The 19171-nt window shown below is 36.6% G+C and overlaps 3 protein-coding genes across 6 annotated transcripts; all 3 read left to right on the top strand.

Annotated features, from left to right (window-relative positions):
- Positions 1–1347: 1347 nt before the first annotated feature.
- LOC104229595 (uncharacterized) lies at positions 1348–7820 on the top strand. 2 transcript variants are annotated; one of them, XM_009782251.2, is made up of 7 exons: positions 1348–1503; positions 2200–3655; positions 5344–5399; positions 5506–5736; positions 5857–6148; positions 7054–7250; positions 7443–7820. In XM_009782251.2, exons 2-7 carry the CDS (start codon positions 2264–2266, stop codon positions 7594–7596), a joined length of 2322 nt encoding a protein of 773 aa, XP_009780553.1. In that variant the 5' UTR covers positions 1348–1503; positions 2200–2263; the 3' UTR covers positions 7597–7820. The 2 variants fall into 2 exon arrangements, with proteins under 2 accessions (XP_009780553.1, XP_009780552.1); XM_009782250.2 differs by having other exon boundaries at positions 2194–3655.
- A 3957-nt stretch (positions 7821–11777) lies between these two features.
- LOC104229600 (uncharacterized protein At4g37920-like) lies at positions 11778–14334 on the top strand. 3 transcript variants are annotated; one of them, XM_070172210.1, is made up of 5 exons: positions 11778–12102; positions 12773–13209; positions 13432–13524; positions 13616–13654; positions 14212–14334. In XM_070172210.1, exons 1-2 carry the CDS (start codon positions 11946–11948, stop codon positions 13165–13167), a joined length of 552 nt encoding a protein of 183 aa, XP_070028311.1. In that variant the 5' UTR covers positions 11778–11945; the 3' UTR covers positions 13168–13209; positions 13432–13524; positions 13616–13654; positions 14212–14334. The 3 variants fall into 3 exon arrangements, with proteins under 3 accessions (XP_070028311.1, XP_009780562.2, XP_070028312.1); XM_009782260.2 differs by having other exon boundaries at positions 11779–12102; positions 13416–13524; XM_070172211.1 differs by having other exon boundaries at positions 11779–12102; positions 13416–13524; positions 13616–13678; positions 14212–14296.
- A 32-nt stretch (positions 14335–14366) lies between these two features.
- Positions 14367–18988, top strand: LOC104229597 (uncharacterized protein At4g37920-like). The gene is made up of 4 exons (XM_070172212.1): positions 14367–14456; positions 15143–15294; positions 15412–15596; positions 15822–18988. The coding sequence occupies exons 2-4, from the start codon at positions 15238–15240 to the stop codon at positions 15979–15981; spliced, it is 402 nt and encodes a 133-aa protein (XP_070028313.1). The 5' UTR covers positions 14367–14456; positions 15143–15237; the 3' UTR covers positions 15982–18988.
- The last annotated feature ends 183 nt before the right edge of the window (positions 18989–19171 follow it).

Raw genomic sequence — 19171 nt, 5'->3', positions numbered from 1 at the left:
TCGCGTGAAGTAGTTACCCTTTCGTGCGGGGGAGGTGAATCGTCTCCCCTGGGTGTGATGCCCGGCATTTCATTTTCGTTATCTTCCCTGCTATCTTTGTTGATGGTGTTCATAAGGTTGGTTGTGACGCCTGCTATCGCTTTCAGTCTTGCATCTCCTTTCCCGGCCTTTGTTAGTTTACACAAGCTAGGAAGAAGTGGTTATCCCTTTCAAGAATCTAGATGAGACCAAGATCTTAGCTAAAGAAATCCCCACACACGGCGCCAATTTGTTTGACCAAAAGATATTAAAACTTTTTTGATTAAATCAATTAAGAAAGTTGATGGGGTAAATCCTAGCCAATCATAATAAGATCTAGCTTGTATGGCTAAAGATGAGCAAGATGAACAATGTCTCTCTGTATTTCAGAGAAGAACAACAAATTATAAATATGATTGCCTTTAATGTAGAGAGATTTTGTAACAAATATTCAGCTCCAAGTAAAAGTCGTATTTCGATCTTATTATCGTCCTCCTCTTTACGGAGTGTTTGGTCCCCTTTTATAGGGGACAATCTCCCTTCTTAATCTCAAAAGAAAAAGGTACAACTTAAAGAATATTTCAAAATTATATTCCCATTATTTCCTATCATGCTAACACGACTACAAGCGTCATGCGTTCGCTAGCCACTGTCGATCGTCGTTTATCACGACGATCCTTAAGAAGCGACATCGCAGGGACCTCGCTCTCTACTACACTTGGTTTCGGCCGTGGTCGTCCAAATTTCGACCCATACAGTACGCAAACCTTACCCCTACTCTGAAGGGCAGAGAGGTCGTTTCCGAAAGACCCTCAGCTCGAGACGAAGAATAAGAACAAGTAAATAACAACAACAAGGCCATGAAGATGATATCAACAATGTCAGGACATGAGAAAAAATAAACGGAAGAAAGCAATAGCAATAGCAAAAATAATAGCCACAAGTAGTAACAAGACAGGGTACTAGAAAAATGAAAAGAAGATAGTAAAAAATAACCCTAATACTGGCATTCTAAGAATCAAAGACAATGTACTAGTTAGTTAGCCCTAATAAACTTGGAATATATCAGAAAAACACACGATGATCTATTACCCTTCTACCCTAATCTTCGACATCCATACCCTCTTGTCAATGATCATATACTCGCAAAGCTTAAATCGCATCATGTTCTGCCTGATCACCTACGAAAGCAAACAAAAGGACCCGAAAAAGAAAGAAAGAATTTCCCACCCCATAAAACACAATTAGGAAGAGAATGAAGGTCTTTATGTGCAAAATACAAACCTTGAATCAATAAAAAGATGTTCCCGCTTCTCGGTCAAATTTTCTTCCCCATTTCTCTCTCTTCTACTTAACGACGACGGTTTCTATTCAAAGTCCTTAATCTTTCTTCCATTTCACATTTTTTACCCCCCTAACTAATTTTCTCCTTAAATTTTCCTTCTTTTTCTCTCTGTTCCCCAATTTTATCGTTACTACAGATCTGTAAGTTCTTTGTTTTTTTTTTCTATCTTCTTCCTGTGTTATCCCTGCATGTGTCTTAGATTAAACATTTAATTTTTTTTTATCATTTGGTGAATTGATCATTTTTATGCTTAATTTTTTTTCTTATCCAAATTAATTTTACTGTTGATAGGTGTTCCTCTTTTTTTTTTTTTTTTTTTATAATTATTTATTCTCGTTTTCCGGGGTTTTCCGGAGGTTTTGATTAGTTGTTTATGCTAGAATATTTAAGTTGAAGAATGTTTTTAATCTTGATTATTAGAAGATTGAAGATTGTTTTTCTTAGATGGGGTAGCGTAGAATGTCTAGTACAGCGTAAGTGATGAAAACAGTAAACTTTAACTTTAGTGGTATAAATTAATTTTAAAAGGGCCTTTATGTTTGTTCTTCACTGTTTTGCTACTGAAGTTTATGTGGATAGTTTTGCTCACGAATTTCTTGCTGAGATTAATATGTTGCAATATACAAGATTTGAATTTTATGAGTTCTGGACAGCGACCTCAAGTGCTAGTAACTAGGTTTTGAGTTAAATTTTTGTACATATCTGGTGATTTCTTGCGCTTACACTAGTTTGAGCCAAAGCTAGAATCCATATATTAAAGCCTACATTTTCCTCTGTCTGTTTTGTTCATAGATTTCTTGAAACTTACAATTTCGTTTTGATTTGGTTAGTTACAGGCGGCAGCCAAATTTAGGAACTCACTGTGGTTGTTAAGCGTTCCCATGATAGTAGACTCGCGTCATGGAAAAAGAAGTTGCTGTTACAGAAGCTGCAGTCAATCATTCCGCTGCTGACAAAGAAGCAAATAAACCAATTATTAACAGTGAACCTATTATAAATGAAGGTTCTAGCCAGAAGAATTTAGGGAGTACATCAGCCGAACTGGAGGAAGCAAATAAGGTGAATGCTCGAATAGGTGAACAGGAAAAGAAAATCTCTGAAGATAATTCTATTTTGCATTCCAGTGCTGTGAAGAGTCAGGTTGATACAAATAATGAACAGGAAAAGGAGAGTTCTTTAGGTGAAAGCACGTCAAGTTCTTCACTTGCTAAGAAAAACGAGATTGATAGACCCGACTTCGATCAAGTTCTCTCCCCAGGGGATCTGAATGGACAGGAAAGTCCCAAACCAGCGATGTCTGATTTGAATGAAAAGAAGGCTGATTGTGTTAAAGGTGACCTAAAAAGTCTTCGGGAATCTAATGAGAATCTTGACGAAGCTCTTTACGAGGAGGAAGCAGAACCTGTCTTTGATGGAACAGAAGAACCTGGGATGGGTGTTAATAGGAGTTTATCAGCCCGTTCTGTACATCGTGACTTAGGGGCACATGGATCTGTTTGGCCTGATAAAGCAGTGGCTCTTACAAACTTTGTTAGATCGAAGAGTACAGTTGCTGTCAGTACGGTTCTACGTCGCCTTTCTGCTAAAAGCGATGATGGGAAAGATGTTACTGATGAAGAAGATAAGCGTAAATGCAACGAGAATAACGCTGCTGCATCACAAGAGCATGAAATGCAAGCTGTGTCTCAGAAAACTGCAGAACGACCTGGGTGGAATCCCCTCAGCTTAATTGGGATTTTACGTGATGATAATGGAAACAGAACCGAAGAGAAGAATGAGGTCTCACAAGAAGCAGTTTTACCAATAGCTATGAAGGGACGAATTATATTGTATACGAGGTTGGGATGCCAGGAAAGTAGAGAGGTAAGACTTTTTCTACACAGGAAAAGACTCAGATACGTTGAGGTTAACATTGATGTGTATCCTAGTAGAAAGATGGAACTGGAGAAAATTGCTGGTGATTCTTCTGTTCCTCGAGTATTCTTTAATGAAGTTCTAATAGGTGGATGGAGTGAATTAAAGAGCATGGATGAGTCTGGAAAGCTCATGGAGAAGATTGAATATGTTGTTGATGAAGCACCATCTTTTGAAGCTCCTCTACCACCTCTTTCCGGTGAAGATGATTTGCCTAGTAGTGGGTCCATGGATGAGCTAGCTATTATTGTTAAGAAAATGAAACAGTCTATTGTTGTAAAGGACCGGTTTTATAAGCTGCGCAGATTCACCAATTGTTTCCTGGGATCAGAAGCTGTGGATTTCCTGTCCGAAGATCAGTACTTGGAAAGAGAAGAGGTCAGTTTTTCCGATTACATAAGAATTAGCTTATGGTAAACCAGGTCCAAAAAATAAAAAAGGACCAAAATATGTGGTGCTAAAATTGTTGGCTCCCTAAAAATATTCTACGGGCAAGGTACTCTATAGTTTTATCCTTTGCAATGCTTAAGACTACTTGAAAACAAACTAATTAAACCTAGGGGATCTTCTAAAGCAGCGTATTGACTTCAACATATGGTCACCATGGCATAGTTTCACAACATGTTGATTATGGCATCCATGTCTACTTTGATTATTGAATACTTAAAACACATGACACAACAGATCATGGTTGATCAGTTTTGGTGTACGAAGATAATATTCCATGTCTTGTTCTTCTCTATAACAATTATTCTATTCTTCATGGCCAGCCGAGCTGTGAAGTTTTTCCTTGAAATCACTGTATATATATTGATGTCACCTTGTTAATACTCATAATCATGTTGATATTACTCCTGTTTAGGACTATTCATGTACTGTATTCAAATACTTCCTTTTCTGACCAAAACTCATTCTTTTCTTGTGTCTTAATGATATGTATTAATTTTTATGTGTAAAGAAATAGTTGGCAAGTCTCAACTGTTCTTGGAATTTTATTTTATTTGTCATTATAGAACACTGTTCATTCCATGGCCAGAAATTATTGCATAGAAATCTAAAATATATTGGTTCGATGTATGTATTGTGTTAAACCTTGCAAAATTGTTTATTGACTTTACACACACAAATTTTCATGTGATTATTCTCCTTTGTTACTTTTACTTGAAATATATGTGTACTGTGGTTATCTATGTTCCCATTTTTCTGATAAGAGACTAGAGCATTTATTGTTGAAATCAAAATACAAAAGAAATTTACTATTTACTAATAGAAAGAATAACGAAAGAAGTTAAGATGGGCAGCAAACTGAGTATCAATGGTCACTGTGTAGTACTATAGCTCATGTTTAGATGTCCTCTAAGATTTTTCATATGTATCCTGCACTAAGTATGCATTGCCAGTTGCTAAAAGAAGAAAAAATGGTATCACAAGAAATATGGAGAAACCCATTTAGTTAGTCCACACTTTCAGTATATGTGTTCTATGTTATTACAAGTCATCTCTTCATCACTTATAGCGATGGAGCAAATCAGCAATGTGAAGGAGTTATCGCTTCATGGGTGAAGTGATGCGCTCCCGAAGTTTATCCCTTCAGACAGTGAGGTGCAAAACTTTCATTCTTTGAGTATGAATTTAAACGATGAAAAGGAAAAGGAGAAAAAGGATGAAGAAATGGCCTTTTGCTATTTAAGTACCAGGATTCTCCTCTCTAGTCCCTATGTACGTTTCAGCATTCTTGATATGATCAATTTCTTCAGTATTGTCATGATTATATACTAGATGTTGAAATTAGTATTTTTAATTGCAATCTGATGTTATAAGTTGTTATTATACGTTGGAATTAGTATTTTAATTGAAATCTGATGTTAAAATTTATAAATGCATATTTGTTAGGTAATGTATTTTCAGTAAATTGTGCTTTTCACTTCTAACAAGCATGTGCGTCGCTTCTTGCTGTTTTGCTTAACAGCCCCGTGGACCTTGTTGCTTATTTGCACTTTTCGCCTTTGAAAACATTATCTGTTCTGTGGATCATAACATTTTCTCTTATTGCTTTTGTCCTTTAGGCTGTTGAATTTGGTAGGAAGCTCGCAAGCAATCTTTTCTTCCAACATGTACTTGAGTAAGTTTCTGATTACTCTTTTCTTCTCTCTCTACATTGTGTGTGCCTTTTGGCTGATATGTCTCAGTATCTTATCCATCTGATCTGTCTGTTCCTTATTTTCCAGTGAAAATGTGTTTGAAGATGGCAACCATTTGTATCGTTTCCTCGATGATGATCCCTTTGTATCTCAATGTCAGAACATCCCAAGGGGTTTAACAGAAGTGAAGCCCAAACCCATAATAGAAATTTCATCTAGGTTGAGATTTTTGTCTCATGCAATTTTCGAAGCTTATGCATCAGAAGATGGGAGGCACGTTGATTATAGAAGCATCCATGGCAGCGAGGAATTTGCAAGGTTGGTTTCTCGGGGTGCCATAAACTGATAGGATACCATCTAATATGTGTGTTTATACTTGGGTAACCTATGCTTGTGGTACTTGTATGTCTTGGTATTGACTGAATGATGCTCTTCTAGATACTTGAGAATAACTGAGGAGCTTCAAAGAGTGAACTTGAAAGACATGCCTAGGGAGGAGAAGCTTGCCTTTTTTATTAATCTCTACAACATGATGGCCATTCATGCAATATTGGTTTGGGGGCATCCCTCTGGACCAATGGAGAGAAGAAAATTATTTGGGGAGTTCAAATATGTCATTTGTGGGTGCACATATTCACTATCAGCTATCCAGAATGGAACCTTAAGGAGCAATCAGAGACCACCATACAATCTAATCAAACCGTTTGGAGTAAAAGACAAGCGTCTTAAGGTAAGATTGTTTACTCGGTCTTACTTACATCTTGGCTTCCTGCATATGTAGAATTGTGGAAGTAGAGGTTTCTTATGGGTTGTAATTTACTCTTCTTCGCCTTAAGATATTCCATTTAATCATTATCCAAATGTGGCGCAGATGACAAAATGTAAATCTGTTGTCTGCTTTGCTTGAAGGCTTTTATATTTTAGCATCAATCTGTTCATCAATTCTATCAAAGCAACGGTATAGTAAGCTTCATGTTTTGCACCAACACTGCTAAATAGTTGCGTACCTGAAGACCTAGCTCTGATTAGGTCTCGACTTGTTTCTTTGAACTGTTTGGATATGTTTGTTGTGTGACTGAGATCTCATTTGGTTGTTCTTTATCTAAATTTAATTTACAAAACATCTTATTTTATCCTACTTTGGCTAAAATGTAACATCCTATAGTATAGTGTATTTATAGAACAGGCGTCAAACTAATGTATAGTCCAACATAAGTTTTCTATGGAATATTGAACCAATTGTGAAGTTTTGAATTTGATGGGATTAGCCTTTAATATGTTAGGGTTATGGTAAGAAAGGGAAGAATTTGAGGAGGTAAGGAGGGTAAAATGAGGGATAAGTGTTATCTCCCTTGTTTTGTCAGAATAAACAAGGGAGGGCAAAACTTACAGAGGATGCTTTTCCAACCCCTGCAGTTAATTTGACCCTTTAAAATTGCATAAAAGGGAGAAGGCATATCTTTTAATTTCTACCTTTCTCAGTAAACAAAAATGCTTATTGAGAAATTGGAGCTCCATTAATTAGTGGTTTTGTGTTGACCTACGCGGTTGTATTTGGAAATCATTTCAATAATATAATATCTCTTGATCCATTATCTGTCTAATCCCTCATGCCCACCTCTGACTTTCATTCAGGTAGTTCTTCCTTATCCAGAGCCTCTTATTCATTTTGCTCTGGTTAGTGGTACGCGATCTGGGCCTGCTCTTCGATGCTATTCACCTGGAAACATAGATAAAGAGCTCGTGGAAGCTGCCCATGATTTCTTAAGATTTGGAGGACTAATTGTTGATCTTACAACCAAGGTTGCATATGTTAGTAAAATCTTGAGATGGTAAGTTGTTAATTCATCTCTAATTACCAGTAGAACCTCAAGGGTGTGTACTTTGCATCGACGACATCAAATCTATGCAATGGTTTGGGCATGAATATTGCATGCAGAGTAGTGGATCTCTCATGATGCAACTTTCATAAAGTTTCAATAACACAATACTAAGAAGTGATATTTTCATTTGATAATGCTCAGGTTTAGTGTTGATTTTGGAAAGAATGAGGTTGAAGTATTGAAACACGCTGCAAATTACTTGGAGTCATCGGAATCTCAAGCTTTACTGGAGTTGCTCGCCAACAGTCAGTTGAAGGTGGTGTACCAGCCTTATGACTGGGGACTGAATCACTAGCGCTAGATTCTACCTTGTTACATATGCTGTTGCAAGAAGATTTGACATGATCTCATATATAAGAGAATTTCATGTTTCTTTGCCTCTCTTAGGCTCTTGTAGCTGGAATCTGAGGACTTGGGAAAATTGCCTCATAAATAGCAAAAGTAATTTAAATAGACACATCTTATATCTGCTGGTTCCCAACTGTTTTCTACTTATATATTATCACTAGTTAACTTGTCCGCGCTTCGAGCGGTGTATTACTCAATTTAGAAATTCTTTTATATAGATTTTGTCATCTCATGTGAGATAAAAGAATTCCATATATATGCATAAAAATATTAATTTAAATATTTATGAAGTTGCAACTGTAAACTAACATTACTATTAGTGTGCATGCGAAATCTCTATGCTAAATATTGATAAAAATATCTTACATTTGAAAATGAAAAAAATGTTTGAAGATTTTTATTATTTGATATAATGTGCACAAGTGATTATAATACATAAATCTTGTAGTTGAGTATATGTTTAATAGAAGTATTTGATTTATTTATTTCATTAAATAGTACAAGAATATTATTTTTCTAAAATTTTTATGTATTCAAATTAAAAAATAATAAAAGTTAAAGGAACAAAATACAAAGGGAAAAAAGTGGCAACACAGATCTGTGTTCTGCCCATAAGATATGATTTTTTTTCAGTTTTTTCTTTTTTACTTCTCTTATTTCTTTTTTCCCTTAATCCCTCTGTCAATTTCCCATCCTCTGATGTCCAAATAATCTCCTATTACGAACAATCTTTTACTTCACATCAATTTCCTCCGTATTTTCCTTTTCCCTCTTGTTTTTCCTCTGTCCTCTTACTTCAGCTATTATTTCATCCCCTTTGCGCTCTCCCTCCTACAATTACTCCATAAAATTATAAATTTTACTTCCATTTTCATGACTGCATCTTCCTGCAATTTAAAAATTCCATCAATCACCCATAATATAAATTGAGAAAAGGTTGAAAAGAAAGAGTTAAAAAGAGCTTGAAAAAGGGAACTCATTTAAGAAAAGGATTACACAAAATTTCAGAAGCAAAGAGACCAAGGACACAGAACATGCTTCAACGGCATTTCTTTCTTGCCTAAACAGAAAAACAAAATAAAAATAGGAACTATACATAATACATGTCCACGGACGGGAGAGGAAGAGATACACCAGGCTCACAATCAGAAAGTATTAGCTAGAGAAAATAGAAGAAAAGAAAAAATTAGAGGGTAAAAAGGTTGGGACGGTATTAACACTTGATGATGAATAGTGAAAATTAAAAAGCCATAAACAAATCAACATTCATCCACTCATCGGGACAAGTATATGAAAACACACACTATATGTAATTGTGACTTTTATATAAAACCCCTTGACCTTATAGTCTCAGAGTCTTACTGATATTATGATGCGATAATCTTATCTTTGATAAACCTCATCTTCTTTGTGTCTAATCTCCAAGCCCAGAAGGTAATCAAAACATATGAACAGGCAAAATCATGCATGTATAGAAATAAAGAAAAACACACGAAGTAGGGCTTATGAACTTGAAGAGACATAATGCTTCTGAAGAGGTGTGAGCCGTGCTGACCTTTTAAGTAAAAATGAAGGCATAGGCATTAATCCCTATATTTACTTTGATTTTTTTTTCTACCAAGGAAATGAATTTTTACATTACAAATGCACAAAAATTAGAACTAACATGCTAATATGCATAAATGTCATTGACGGACTAAAAAGTAAGGAAAAGAACATGGAGAAAAAGGGGGATAAGAACATAACACATGTTTGTTAACCTCGAGCCTCTCTCTGAGAGCATTGATACCAAAAATAAAAAATAATCCCAAAAGAACAATATAAAGAAATGTCAGAAAAACCTGTCGATTAACAAAACTAAAGGAATAAATGCACACTACAAAAATAGTATACTCGCACGAATGACCAAAACATGTCAAAAAAATTAGTCTTTTCCAATTGAACATGTCGAATATCAATATATATGGATCCGAAATAAAAATAAAGAAATTTACAATCACAAAGAGTTACAGTCCAATAAGCACAAAGTAATGAATGAAGGATATATTCTGATTAACAATAGCAAAAAGAAAATTAAGCACACTATGAGAATAATCTCATCAATCTTAAAATGACTAACACCACTACAATTTTAAAAGAGGTAAACCTTTTGTGGAGATTAAAAGGCATGACTCTCAGAAGAGGAAAAGAGAAGTTAATTAAAAAGTTTAAAAGACATGATTGTTAATGTTTTTTTCTTCAAGTACATAAGTGGAAAAAACGAGGAAAAGGGCATGATTTACATACAAATATATAAATGAAATACAAACTTTTGATTAGCCAACAAAATCATAAGGAATACCACCCTTCTTGCCCTTTGAACACAAAATTTAAAATAACTGAAATGATGTTATTGGAGGATACATACCATATATATGGAATAAGCAAAACTGACATTACTAAAATAAGTAACAAAAAATATATTATATATTTGTAAAACCAAGAGTCTTCCCTTTTATTTGGAATAAGCAAAATTGATGGTACAAAAATAAGTAACAAAAATATATTATATATTTGTAAAACCAAGAGTCTTGCCTTTTATCTGGAATAAACAAAATTGATACTAAAATAAGTAACAAAAAATATTATATATTTGTAAATATTTTTCAGATTTGAGAACTTACGGTATAGCCTAGAGATAAATTTGGAGCAGACGAAATTAAAGTTTACCTTAACGTAAGCAAAACTTTTGTTGATAGTTCAGCATTAGAGTGTAAGAGGGTTAATGAACTTTTTCTTTCCAATTCGCATTCTATACATATGTGACCAAACAAATAATTAGCATAGATGAAAAATGGCAATGTTTTGTATACACTGCAGTTTTTCTATTAACTGGTGCAAGAGAAAATAAACAACATAAGCTCAGCATAAGAATGTTATGTAAATGCAATTTATTGTCGACAATAATAAAATTCCAAATTCGCTAGATACTATAACCGAGAAAACATAAAACTTATTGTAAAAAAAATCTAACTATAAGATCTCTTAAGAGAAAATCCACAATTTTGGAGATTTATCATACTTTTTATCTTGAGAACCAAGAAAACAGGAAAAGTACAAATCCTACCTTTCATATTGTGGCCTTCTGCAGTTAAATGGCGGTAGAGAATTGGCTTAGGTTTGCGTCTCTCATTCCATACAACTAAATTAGACTGAAGCCTTTGCCGTAAAGTGGTGGTAGAGAATTGGCTTAGCTTTGCTTCTGTCGTTCCACACAAATAAATTAGACTGAAGAAAGGAAAAAAGGCGTTACTTTTTTGCCAATAGAAAAGACGTAACTCATTAAAATAAAGAACAAAAGAAGAAAAAGGCGTATTAAAGAACAAAAGATGAGGAAAAGGCGTAAATGTAATTAAGGCTATTTAATAGACGTGACTTTTCGGGTTTTATAATAATTAGCACATAAAAGGAATATATGGGAAAATAGCAAAAAAAGGAGAAAAAAGATAACGAGGTTTCCTTGTCCAAGAGATTGCCACATCACCTTGCCTGAGTCCCTACTTTATATATATATATATAGAGAGAGATGCGAGGCATAATCAAATAATTATAAATTGTGAGAACATTTATGTACTCCATTTCTCTACTTTTAGTTGTCCATTATACAAAAAATATATTTTTACTTTTACTTGTCACTTTATTTTTTTCTTTCTGTTTTTCTCTTATCATTAATTACTCATTTCACAAATTATTTTCCAAGACTTCTCAAATACTATCATTATTATGGTACTATGGTAAAATATGCACTTCATCGATTAATTCTTAAGGGATGTGCAAAGTCAATTATGGATAAATAAAAGTGAACGGAGGGAGCAATATTTATTCGTGCAGAAAATAATAATGTGGAATAAAAATAGGAATATTAGTAGTATATGAATTAAATAACTAAATTGACAAAAATATCTCTAACATAGTAATCAATCTTTTTTTTAGGGGGGAGGGTTAGAAGAGGGTTAGAAAACCTATTTTTAGTCACACACTGGCTACTAATTTTTAATACAAAAAGAATCAAAATCTAATAAAAATAATCTCGATATTATAATTCTGCATGTATTAGTCCGAATTTTGACATATCCTGCGTCCGTAATTTTGGTCATTTTCTGGTTCTTTCTCGTGCTTTCTTATTAGGAAAACTTATTCCTTGTAAGCAAGTTGAGCATTCCCTCTCAATTTCATCTCTTTTTTATTCTTGGCATTATAAACCCTAAAATATCTAACAGAAAAAGGAGAAAAAGGAATTGGGGATTGTATTGTTGAATGGAGTTAGCAGCTTGTATTGCCCTTGCTATGCCTTCTCTGTACGGCCGTCCACTTCTACTTCTAGAAACTTCTCTCCTCTTCCGCCTGTCTCGCTTATCCAAATATCCAATTCAACGACAACGTCAACTGCACCTCGCCGGAGCTAATTCCGTAGGTAAGAAACTTTCTTCCAGCCACCAATACTTATTCTGCCAAATGTTAGCATTTTTTTTTGTGCTTCTGCAACTTGGAGAATTTTTCAATTGATTTCTGTTAGCTCATTACTCCTCACACTCTTTCCACCAAAAATGCATGTAAAAATTTCTATTATGAATGTTATTTTATATAACTTCCAGAACTCTAATTCATCTACCTATTTAAAATTTTAGCTTAGATCTAATTTATTTCTATCAAACTAAGTTTTTGAACTTGTAATTAGTATTCCCTTGGACAAAATTCGAGTTGAAGTTGAAGTTGAAAAACTTTGCGGAAGTATGAAGTTGTGTTTGGATAGTTGCAAAAAAAAAAAAAAAAAAGGTTCGCAAAAGTTGCACATTTATGAATGGAAGTTGGGAAAACTTTATTTGAGTTGAAATATACATTCGAGCCACTGGGTTCAAATTCTTTCACTTCAACTTGCAAAATTATGTAAGATTATTTGCAACTAACAAGCCCTTAATAATTTCCTTCCACTATCACTAATATTATAATAAATAAGTCAGATTAACAGCTTAAACGCTGTGATTAGTCAAATTTCACATAAAATGGGATAGAGAGAGTAGTAGAATTTGCCTATTGGTTCTATGAAGCCATTTGGATAATAATGATGTTTGTCAAATTGTTAGGTTCTCTCTTATCTCTGAATGGGGTGAGGTTGCGACAGTCATGTCTTGCCGCTGTAATGGGTGATACAACTGCAGTACCAAATGGTGCTGTTAACGAGCAAATTCCCTCTGTGAAGCTATCTGTTTCAGTTACTAGTCAAGAAACTGATATGGAAAATGGAGAAGACAGGAGAGATCCTTCTGAAGGGTTGGATGAGAATAAAATGATCCGAGTATGCGACAAATTAATTGATGTCTTCTTGGTTGACAAGCCCAATCCTACTGATTGGAGAAGATTACTAGCATTTAGTAAAGAATGGAACAATATCCGGCCCCACTTCTATAACCGGTGTCAGAATCGAGCAGAAAGTGAGAGTGATCCTGGAATGAAGCACAAGCTACTCAGGCTTCAATGAAAGATGAGACTAGCGCCTTTGCGAGCATGAAGTTTTCATTCTGTACGTGCCAGATCATGACTTAGTAACTGCTTTCATTTTCCAAAGAGACCCAATTATGTCAAACTTGTTTTGGAATAGTTTCAATTCTCCATGACAAGTCCAGATGTTATTATGTTGTATTTAAATGAGGTCCCTCTTTAAGGAAGTCCAAGCAAGGGCTCAGTTGAATCATAAATACTCAAACTAATCAATTATTTTATGTCTAGTCTTTGCTAATTGCAGTACATTGGGCTGAGGTGAACTTCTATGATCAATTTACATGTTACGGGTCAAAGGATTGAGGATAATTTAAGGATTATTAGTGGATTTCTTACGGTATTTCTCTCATGTTAAGATACAAATTCTAGATTTCATTTGCGCTTGGTATGTTTTCTATTGAACTTCAACCAGTAACTTTCTTTTCTAGGTTGATAATGATGTTCAGAGGCATAACGAACTTCTTGAGGTAATCAGACGGTCACCATCCGAGGTTGGTGATATTGTTGCCGGGCGTCGTAAAGATTTTACAAAAGAGTTTTTTGCTCATCTTCACACTGTAGCAGAATCCTATTATGATGATCCATCGGAAAGAAATAAATGTGGTTCTTCTGTTTGCATATTTATGCTAATAACTTTCGGTTTGTTTTCTGCATTAAGACACTCTTTTCCTTTTTGCAAAATATACACTCTAGAAATGTTGTTTCCCATATATGAAATCGTTTACTCTTACCCACAACCTTGCACATGTGAAGTGACCCCAAAGGACCAATGGAAAGAAGTGAGTAAAATATCAACTAAAAGAATTTCTCTCTTGCCTTTGAAACCAAATGCTACAATATAATGTACAATGAGATAGAAGAAGCTTTGGAGAACCTTTGACTTTGGGACTGTGAAGTTTCTCTTGCTGTAAATTTAGAAATTAAACACCACGAGTTCACAAACATCATTTCCTTGATTTTCATAATTGTTTATCTGCTGTTGATAGGTTTCACTGACAAAATCTTCCTTTTTCTTAATAATTAGCTGTGGCAAAACTAGGGAATACGTGTTTGGTGGCTGTGCAAGCTTATGATACGGCAACTGAAAGTATAGAAGCGTTAAATGCTGCAGAGTTGAAATTCCAAGATATAATAAATTCTCCATCAGTGGATGTGTCTTGCAAGAAAATAGATGATCTGGCCCAGAAAAATCAACTTGATTCAGCACTGGTGCTCATGATAACGAAAGTATGGTCAACAGCTAAGGAGTCGGACATGACAAAAGACGAGGCAAGATCATTCTTTTCTTCAGATACACATCCATACGTCACTTCTTGCAGTAATTTTTCTCTGTCTTAGCATTAACTTAATTAAGAAGAGAGATGCGTACCGAGGTGATAGTATTCAAAATGACACGTTTTAGTGATATCCAAACAATATTGTTTTGGGAGCTACTTGAGATTTTGTTGGAAAATTTTCTTCTCAATTCTGAAGTGTCCTTGGCTCTCCACTGGTGAGGCTATAGAAACAAAGAAGTTCGGGGCAAAGCTGACAAAATATTTATGACTAATTGATATGAATGATGAGAGTTTTTCTCATTATTTAATACAATAGTGCTAAAGATGATGATTAGCAAATGTTGCATGATTTTGCTAAAGAATGTGAACGTTAGTAACCTAGTGCCACAAGCTAAGATTATCGTATCTGGAATTGGTATGGTGGAATAGTGATTGGTATTTTCCACGTTGACTAAAATGCTTATGTACATTTTAAACTCTTAAGATAGTGCATTGGTAGTAGCTTCTGTGAGCTCATGCACCAAGCTGCTTTACTCTTGTGACCTAGCTTATATCATCTTGCATTTGAAGAGAACTTATTGTTGGAATGCCTTTATGTTGAAGTTACAATTAGAATTTTACAGGTAGCATACAGGGTCTGCATCTTAGATGTGGTAGTTTAATGTCTTTGGATTTCAGGACAGATAGACCTAGCTGTAGCTGTAAAAGATAATATTCATTTGGCTGTTCTTATCCAAGTTACATGACTTCGCTTTTCAATCTCTATTGTTTTTATGGAACTTTCACAAGGCCAGATGCCATTTCTATACAAGTTTGGTATTTCAGCACAGGTTGGCTACTCCTCCCCCCGCCCCCCAAACCCCCCAAACCCCCCAACCCCCAATGCGGAATTCATTTTTCTAACATGCAAATGATTAGGCTTGTCAAATCTTTTTTGCTTTTTTCAGGTAAAGGATGTCCTTTTGTATATGACAGCACGAGGAAATCTCCAGAGGCTTATGCCAAAAGAAATCAGAATTCTAAAATATCTACTCACAATTGAGGATCCTGAGGAGCGATTGTGCACTTTGAAAGATGCCTTCACAACGGGAGAAGAACTCGAAGGGAAAGATGTAGATTGCTTATACACATTGTATGAATCTAATATCTAATCATTTTTCTCTTTACATTGAATTTCTCACAGCATTCATGAAGTATCTTTAACCTGTTGCCTTGACGTGGAAGCACTCCTATCAGATGCATATCGTTCTGAAATTTTACATATTTTGGAGGCTTTGCCTTTGCCTTTGCCTTTCCCTTTCATTTTTTTTTCCATATTCACTTTTAACTGTTATTAATAAATCCCTGATCCTTACAGGACTCCAGAGCAGCTATACAACTGGATTAGGACAGTGGTGGATGCATATAATTTCAGTAGAGAAGGCACTCTCATAAAAGAAGCCAGAGATTTGATGAACCCTAAAATAATTCAGAAAATGGAGGAATTAAAGAAGTTGATCTTAGATAACTTCATGTGAGCATTTGCTTGCTTTAAAATAGCTATGAGATTCACCGGCTCGTGCCAGATTCACCAGCTCGTGCCATCAACATCCATAAGCATATGTCCCAGCTATGGGACTGCTGCTAGTGCCAGATGCGGTGACCACATGATTGCATCGCAGAATTGAGCTGATAGGTTCAATCTCCTCACATCGAAGCCTTATCTCGGGTTTGTCGATATTCCTGAAAGTTTATCAAGGATTGCAAGGTGATTCCAGGTGAGATACTTGTGACGCGACATAGGCTCTTGGTGATGGACGTTGGTATTATGGTGAAGAGGAGGAAAATGTCGGGTCGAGGAAGACCGAGAATCAGGCGGGGAGCCTTAACTAAGGACAAAGCTCAAGAGTTGGAAGGGCGGTTGTCGGTTATGGGAGCTTGGATGAGTAGTGGTGATGCGAACTCTATGTGGTCAACGACAGCAAACTATATAAGAGAGGCTGTGAGAGAGGTGTTAGGGGTCTCAACGGGTGTCACCGGCAGGCATAAAGGAGAATGGTGGTGGAATGAAGTAGTACAAAGTAAAGTGGAAGCCAAAAAGGAGGCGTACCAGGCGTTAGGGGGAGCATAAGCGAGGGGGAGAGGCGAGCGTGCATGGAGAGGTATAAGGTAGCTAGGAAGGAAGCGAAGATGGCGGTCACGGAGGCTAAGACTGCGGCTTATAGTCGTATGTACGAGGAACTAGGGGAAAAAGGAGGGGAGAATAAGTTATTTAGGCTGGCCAAGCTGAGAGAAAGGAAGGCTCGAGATTTAGACCGAGTGAGATGCATCAAGGACGACGGTGGGAGAGTATTGATGGAAGATTCCCAGATTAAGAGGAGATGACAGACTTACTTTCAGGATCTTCTTAATGAAGTAGGGGATCGGGATATTGTGCTCGGTGAATTGGAGCATTCCGAGAGTCATGCTGACTCTGGGTACTGCAGGCGCATCAAGGTTGAGGAGGTCGTGGGAGCTATGAGTAAGATGAGTAGGGGCAAAGCGACCGAGCCTGACGAGATTCCGGTGGAATTTTGGAAGTGTGTGGGGAAAACAGGTTTGGAGTGGTTGACTAGCTTGTTGAATGTTATTTTTAAGGCGAAGAGGATGCCAGATGAGTGGAGGTGGAGTACGGTGGTCCCACTGCATAAGAACAAAGGTGATATCCAGAGCTGTAACAATTATAGGGGTATCAAATTACTAAGTCATACTATGAAAGTATGAGAAAGGGTAGTTGAAGCAAGGTTGAGGATGACGGTATCCGTCTCCGACAACCAATTTGGTTTCATGCGGGTCGTTCTACTACAGAAGCTATACACCTTGTTAGGAGGTTGGTTGAACAGTACAGAGATAAGAAGAAAGATCTGCACATGGTGTTTATTGACCTAGAAAAAACGTATGACAAGGTTCCTAGAGAAGTTCTCTGGAGAAGCTTGAAGGCAAAAGGCGTGTCGGTCCCTACATTATGGCGATTAAGGACATGTATGATGGGGCAAAGACTCGGGTTAAGACAATGGGAGGCGACTCTGAGGATTTTCCGGTTGTTATGGGGTTACACCAAGGTTCTGCGCTCAGTTCGTTCCTATTCACCCTAGTGATGAATGCGGTAACACATCACATTCAAGAGGATGTGCCATGGTGCATGCTATTCGCTGATGACATAGTTCTAATTGATGAGACGCGAACCGGTGTTAACGAGAAGCTGGAGGTTTGGAGACAAGCTCTTGAATCTAAGGGTTTCAAGCTTAGCAGGACAAAGACGGAATACCTGGAGTGTAAGTTAAACGCTGAGCAGAGGGAAGTGGGCGTGGATGTGAGGCTTGAATCGCAGGTCATCCAAAGTAGAGACAACTTCAAGTACCTTGGGTCGGTTATCCAGGGGAGATGGGAGATCGACGAGGATGTTACGCACCGTATCGGGGTAGGATGGATGAAGTAGAGGTTAGCATCTGGAGTATTGTGTGACAAAAGAGTGCCACTGACACTCAAAGGTAAGTTCTATAAAGCGGTGGTTAGGCCGGCCATGATGTATGGGGCTGAGTGTTGGCCGGTTAAGAAATCACATATCCAGAAGATGAAGGAAGCAGAAATGAGGATGTTGAGGTGGATGTGCAGGCATAGTAGGATGGATAAGATTAGGAATGATGATATTCGAGAGAAGGTGTGTGTGGCTCCCATTGATGACAAGATGCGGGAAGCAAGACTCAGGTGGTTCGGGCACATTCAGAGGAGAAGCCCAGATGCTCCGGTAAGGAGGTGTGAACGGCTGGTTGTGGAGGGCTCGAGAAGAGGTAGAGGGCGGCCTAAGAAGTATTGGGGGAGGTGATTAGGCAGGATATGGCGATGCTTCAGATTTCCGAGGACATGGCACTTGATAGGAATATGTGGAGGTCGAGTATTAAGGTTGTAGGCTAGGAGGTAGCTGAGTATTGTCTTATGTCATAACTTTGGGGGACTAGTTTGGTAAGGATACTATTTTGCTTTTGCTTGGTATCATGCCTCTTGATTTCATGTTGTTCTTATTTTTCATATATATATATATATATATATATATATATATATATATATATATATGTATTTCTTTCATATTGTTCTGTGGTGTTACTAATATTGTTTTCTTTTGTTCTTTTGTCCTTTTGTCTTATTGAGCCGAGGGTCTTTCGGAAACATCCTCTCTACTCCTTCGGGGTAGGGGTAAGGTCTGCGTACACACTACCCTCTCCAGATCCCACTAATGGGATTACACTGGGTTGTTGTTGTTGTTTAAATATCCTGGACGTTGGTTCAGAAAAGGCACTAGCTGTCGTTGGTTGTATAGAACATTGAATTTTGTATATGATAGAGCTTCTGTATTCTGGGACATTGGCGTGATGGCCTTTCTCCTACTCAGCTTGTTTCCTGTTGAAGCTCAATTACGTCTTTACGATGATTTTTATACACGAATGTATCATTTATGATGAAGTTTATTACTATTATCAGTGAATTTATATGGTGTTTAAAGTTGTACGAACTTGTCCAAGTGTTTATTCATTCGTTGCTCGACAAAGTAGCCAGGTTTTAGAAATTTTATTTCCCATGCTTTATTACAGTAGAGAACTGCCAAATGAGTGAAGTTGAATGTGATTGTCTTTGCGGAGAAAAAAAGAGGAGGAAAGGTCTCCTATGCACACTTACAATTTGAATAGAAGA

Source organism: Nicotiana sylvestris, chromosome 4, assembly GCF_000393655.2.
Source record: "Nicotiana sylvestris chromosome 4, ASM39365v2, whole genome shotgun sequence".
NCBI lineage: Eukaryota > Viridiplantae > Streptophyta > Magnoliopsida > Solanales > Solanaceae > Nicotiana > Nicotiana sylvestris.
Note: the sequence above shows the minus strand (reverse complement) of the source record. Positions and strands in the feature narration are given on the sequence as shown.

Bases quoted from the DNA above. Each gene is read 5' to 3' on its own strand.
- LOC104229600 (XM_070172210.1), top strand. From the start codon at position 11,946: ATGGAGTTAGCAGCTTGTATTGCCCTTGCTATGCCTTCTCTGTACGGC. The intron at 12,103-12,772 runs GTAAGAAACTTT...TCAAATTGTTAG, and splicing joins CGCCGGAGCTAATTCCGTAG to GTTCTCTCTTATCTCTGAAT.
- LOC104229595 (XM_009782251.2), top strand. From the start codon at position 2,264: ATGGAAAAAGAAGTTGCTGTTACAGAAGCTGCAGTCAATCATTCCGCT. The intron at 5,400-5,505 runs GTAAGTTTCTGA...CTTATTTTCCAG, and splicing joins TTCTTCCAACATGTACTTGA to TGAAAATGTGTTTGAAGATG. The intron at 6,149-7,053 runs GTAAGATTGTTT...ACTTTCATTCAG, and splicing joins TAAAAGACAAGCGTCTTAAG to GTAGTTCTTCCTTATCCAGA.
- LOC104229597 (XM_070172212.1), top strand. From the start codon at position 15,238: ATGGAACTTTCACAAGGCCAGATGCCATTTCTATACAAGTTTGGTATT. The intron at 15,295-15,411 runs GTTGGCTACTCC...TGCTTTTTTCAG, and splicing joins AGTTTGGTATTTCAGCACAG to GTAAAGGATGTCCTTTTGTA. The intron at 15,597-15,821 runs GTATGAATCTAA...TGATCCTTACAG, and splicing joins GTAGATTGCTTATACACATT to GACTCCAGAGCAGCTATACA.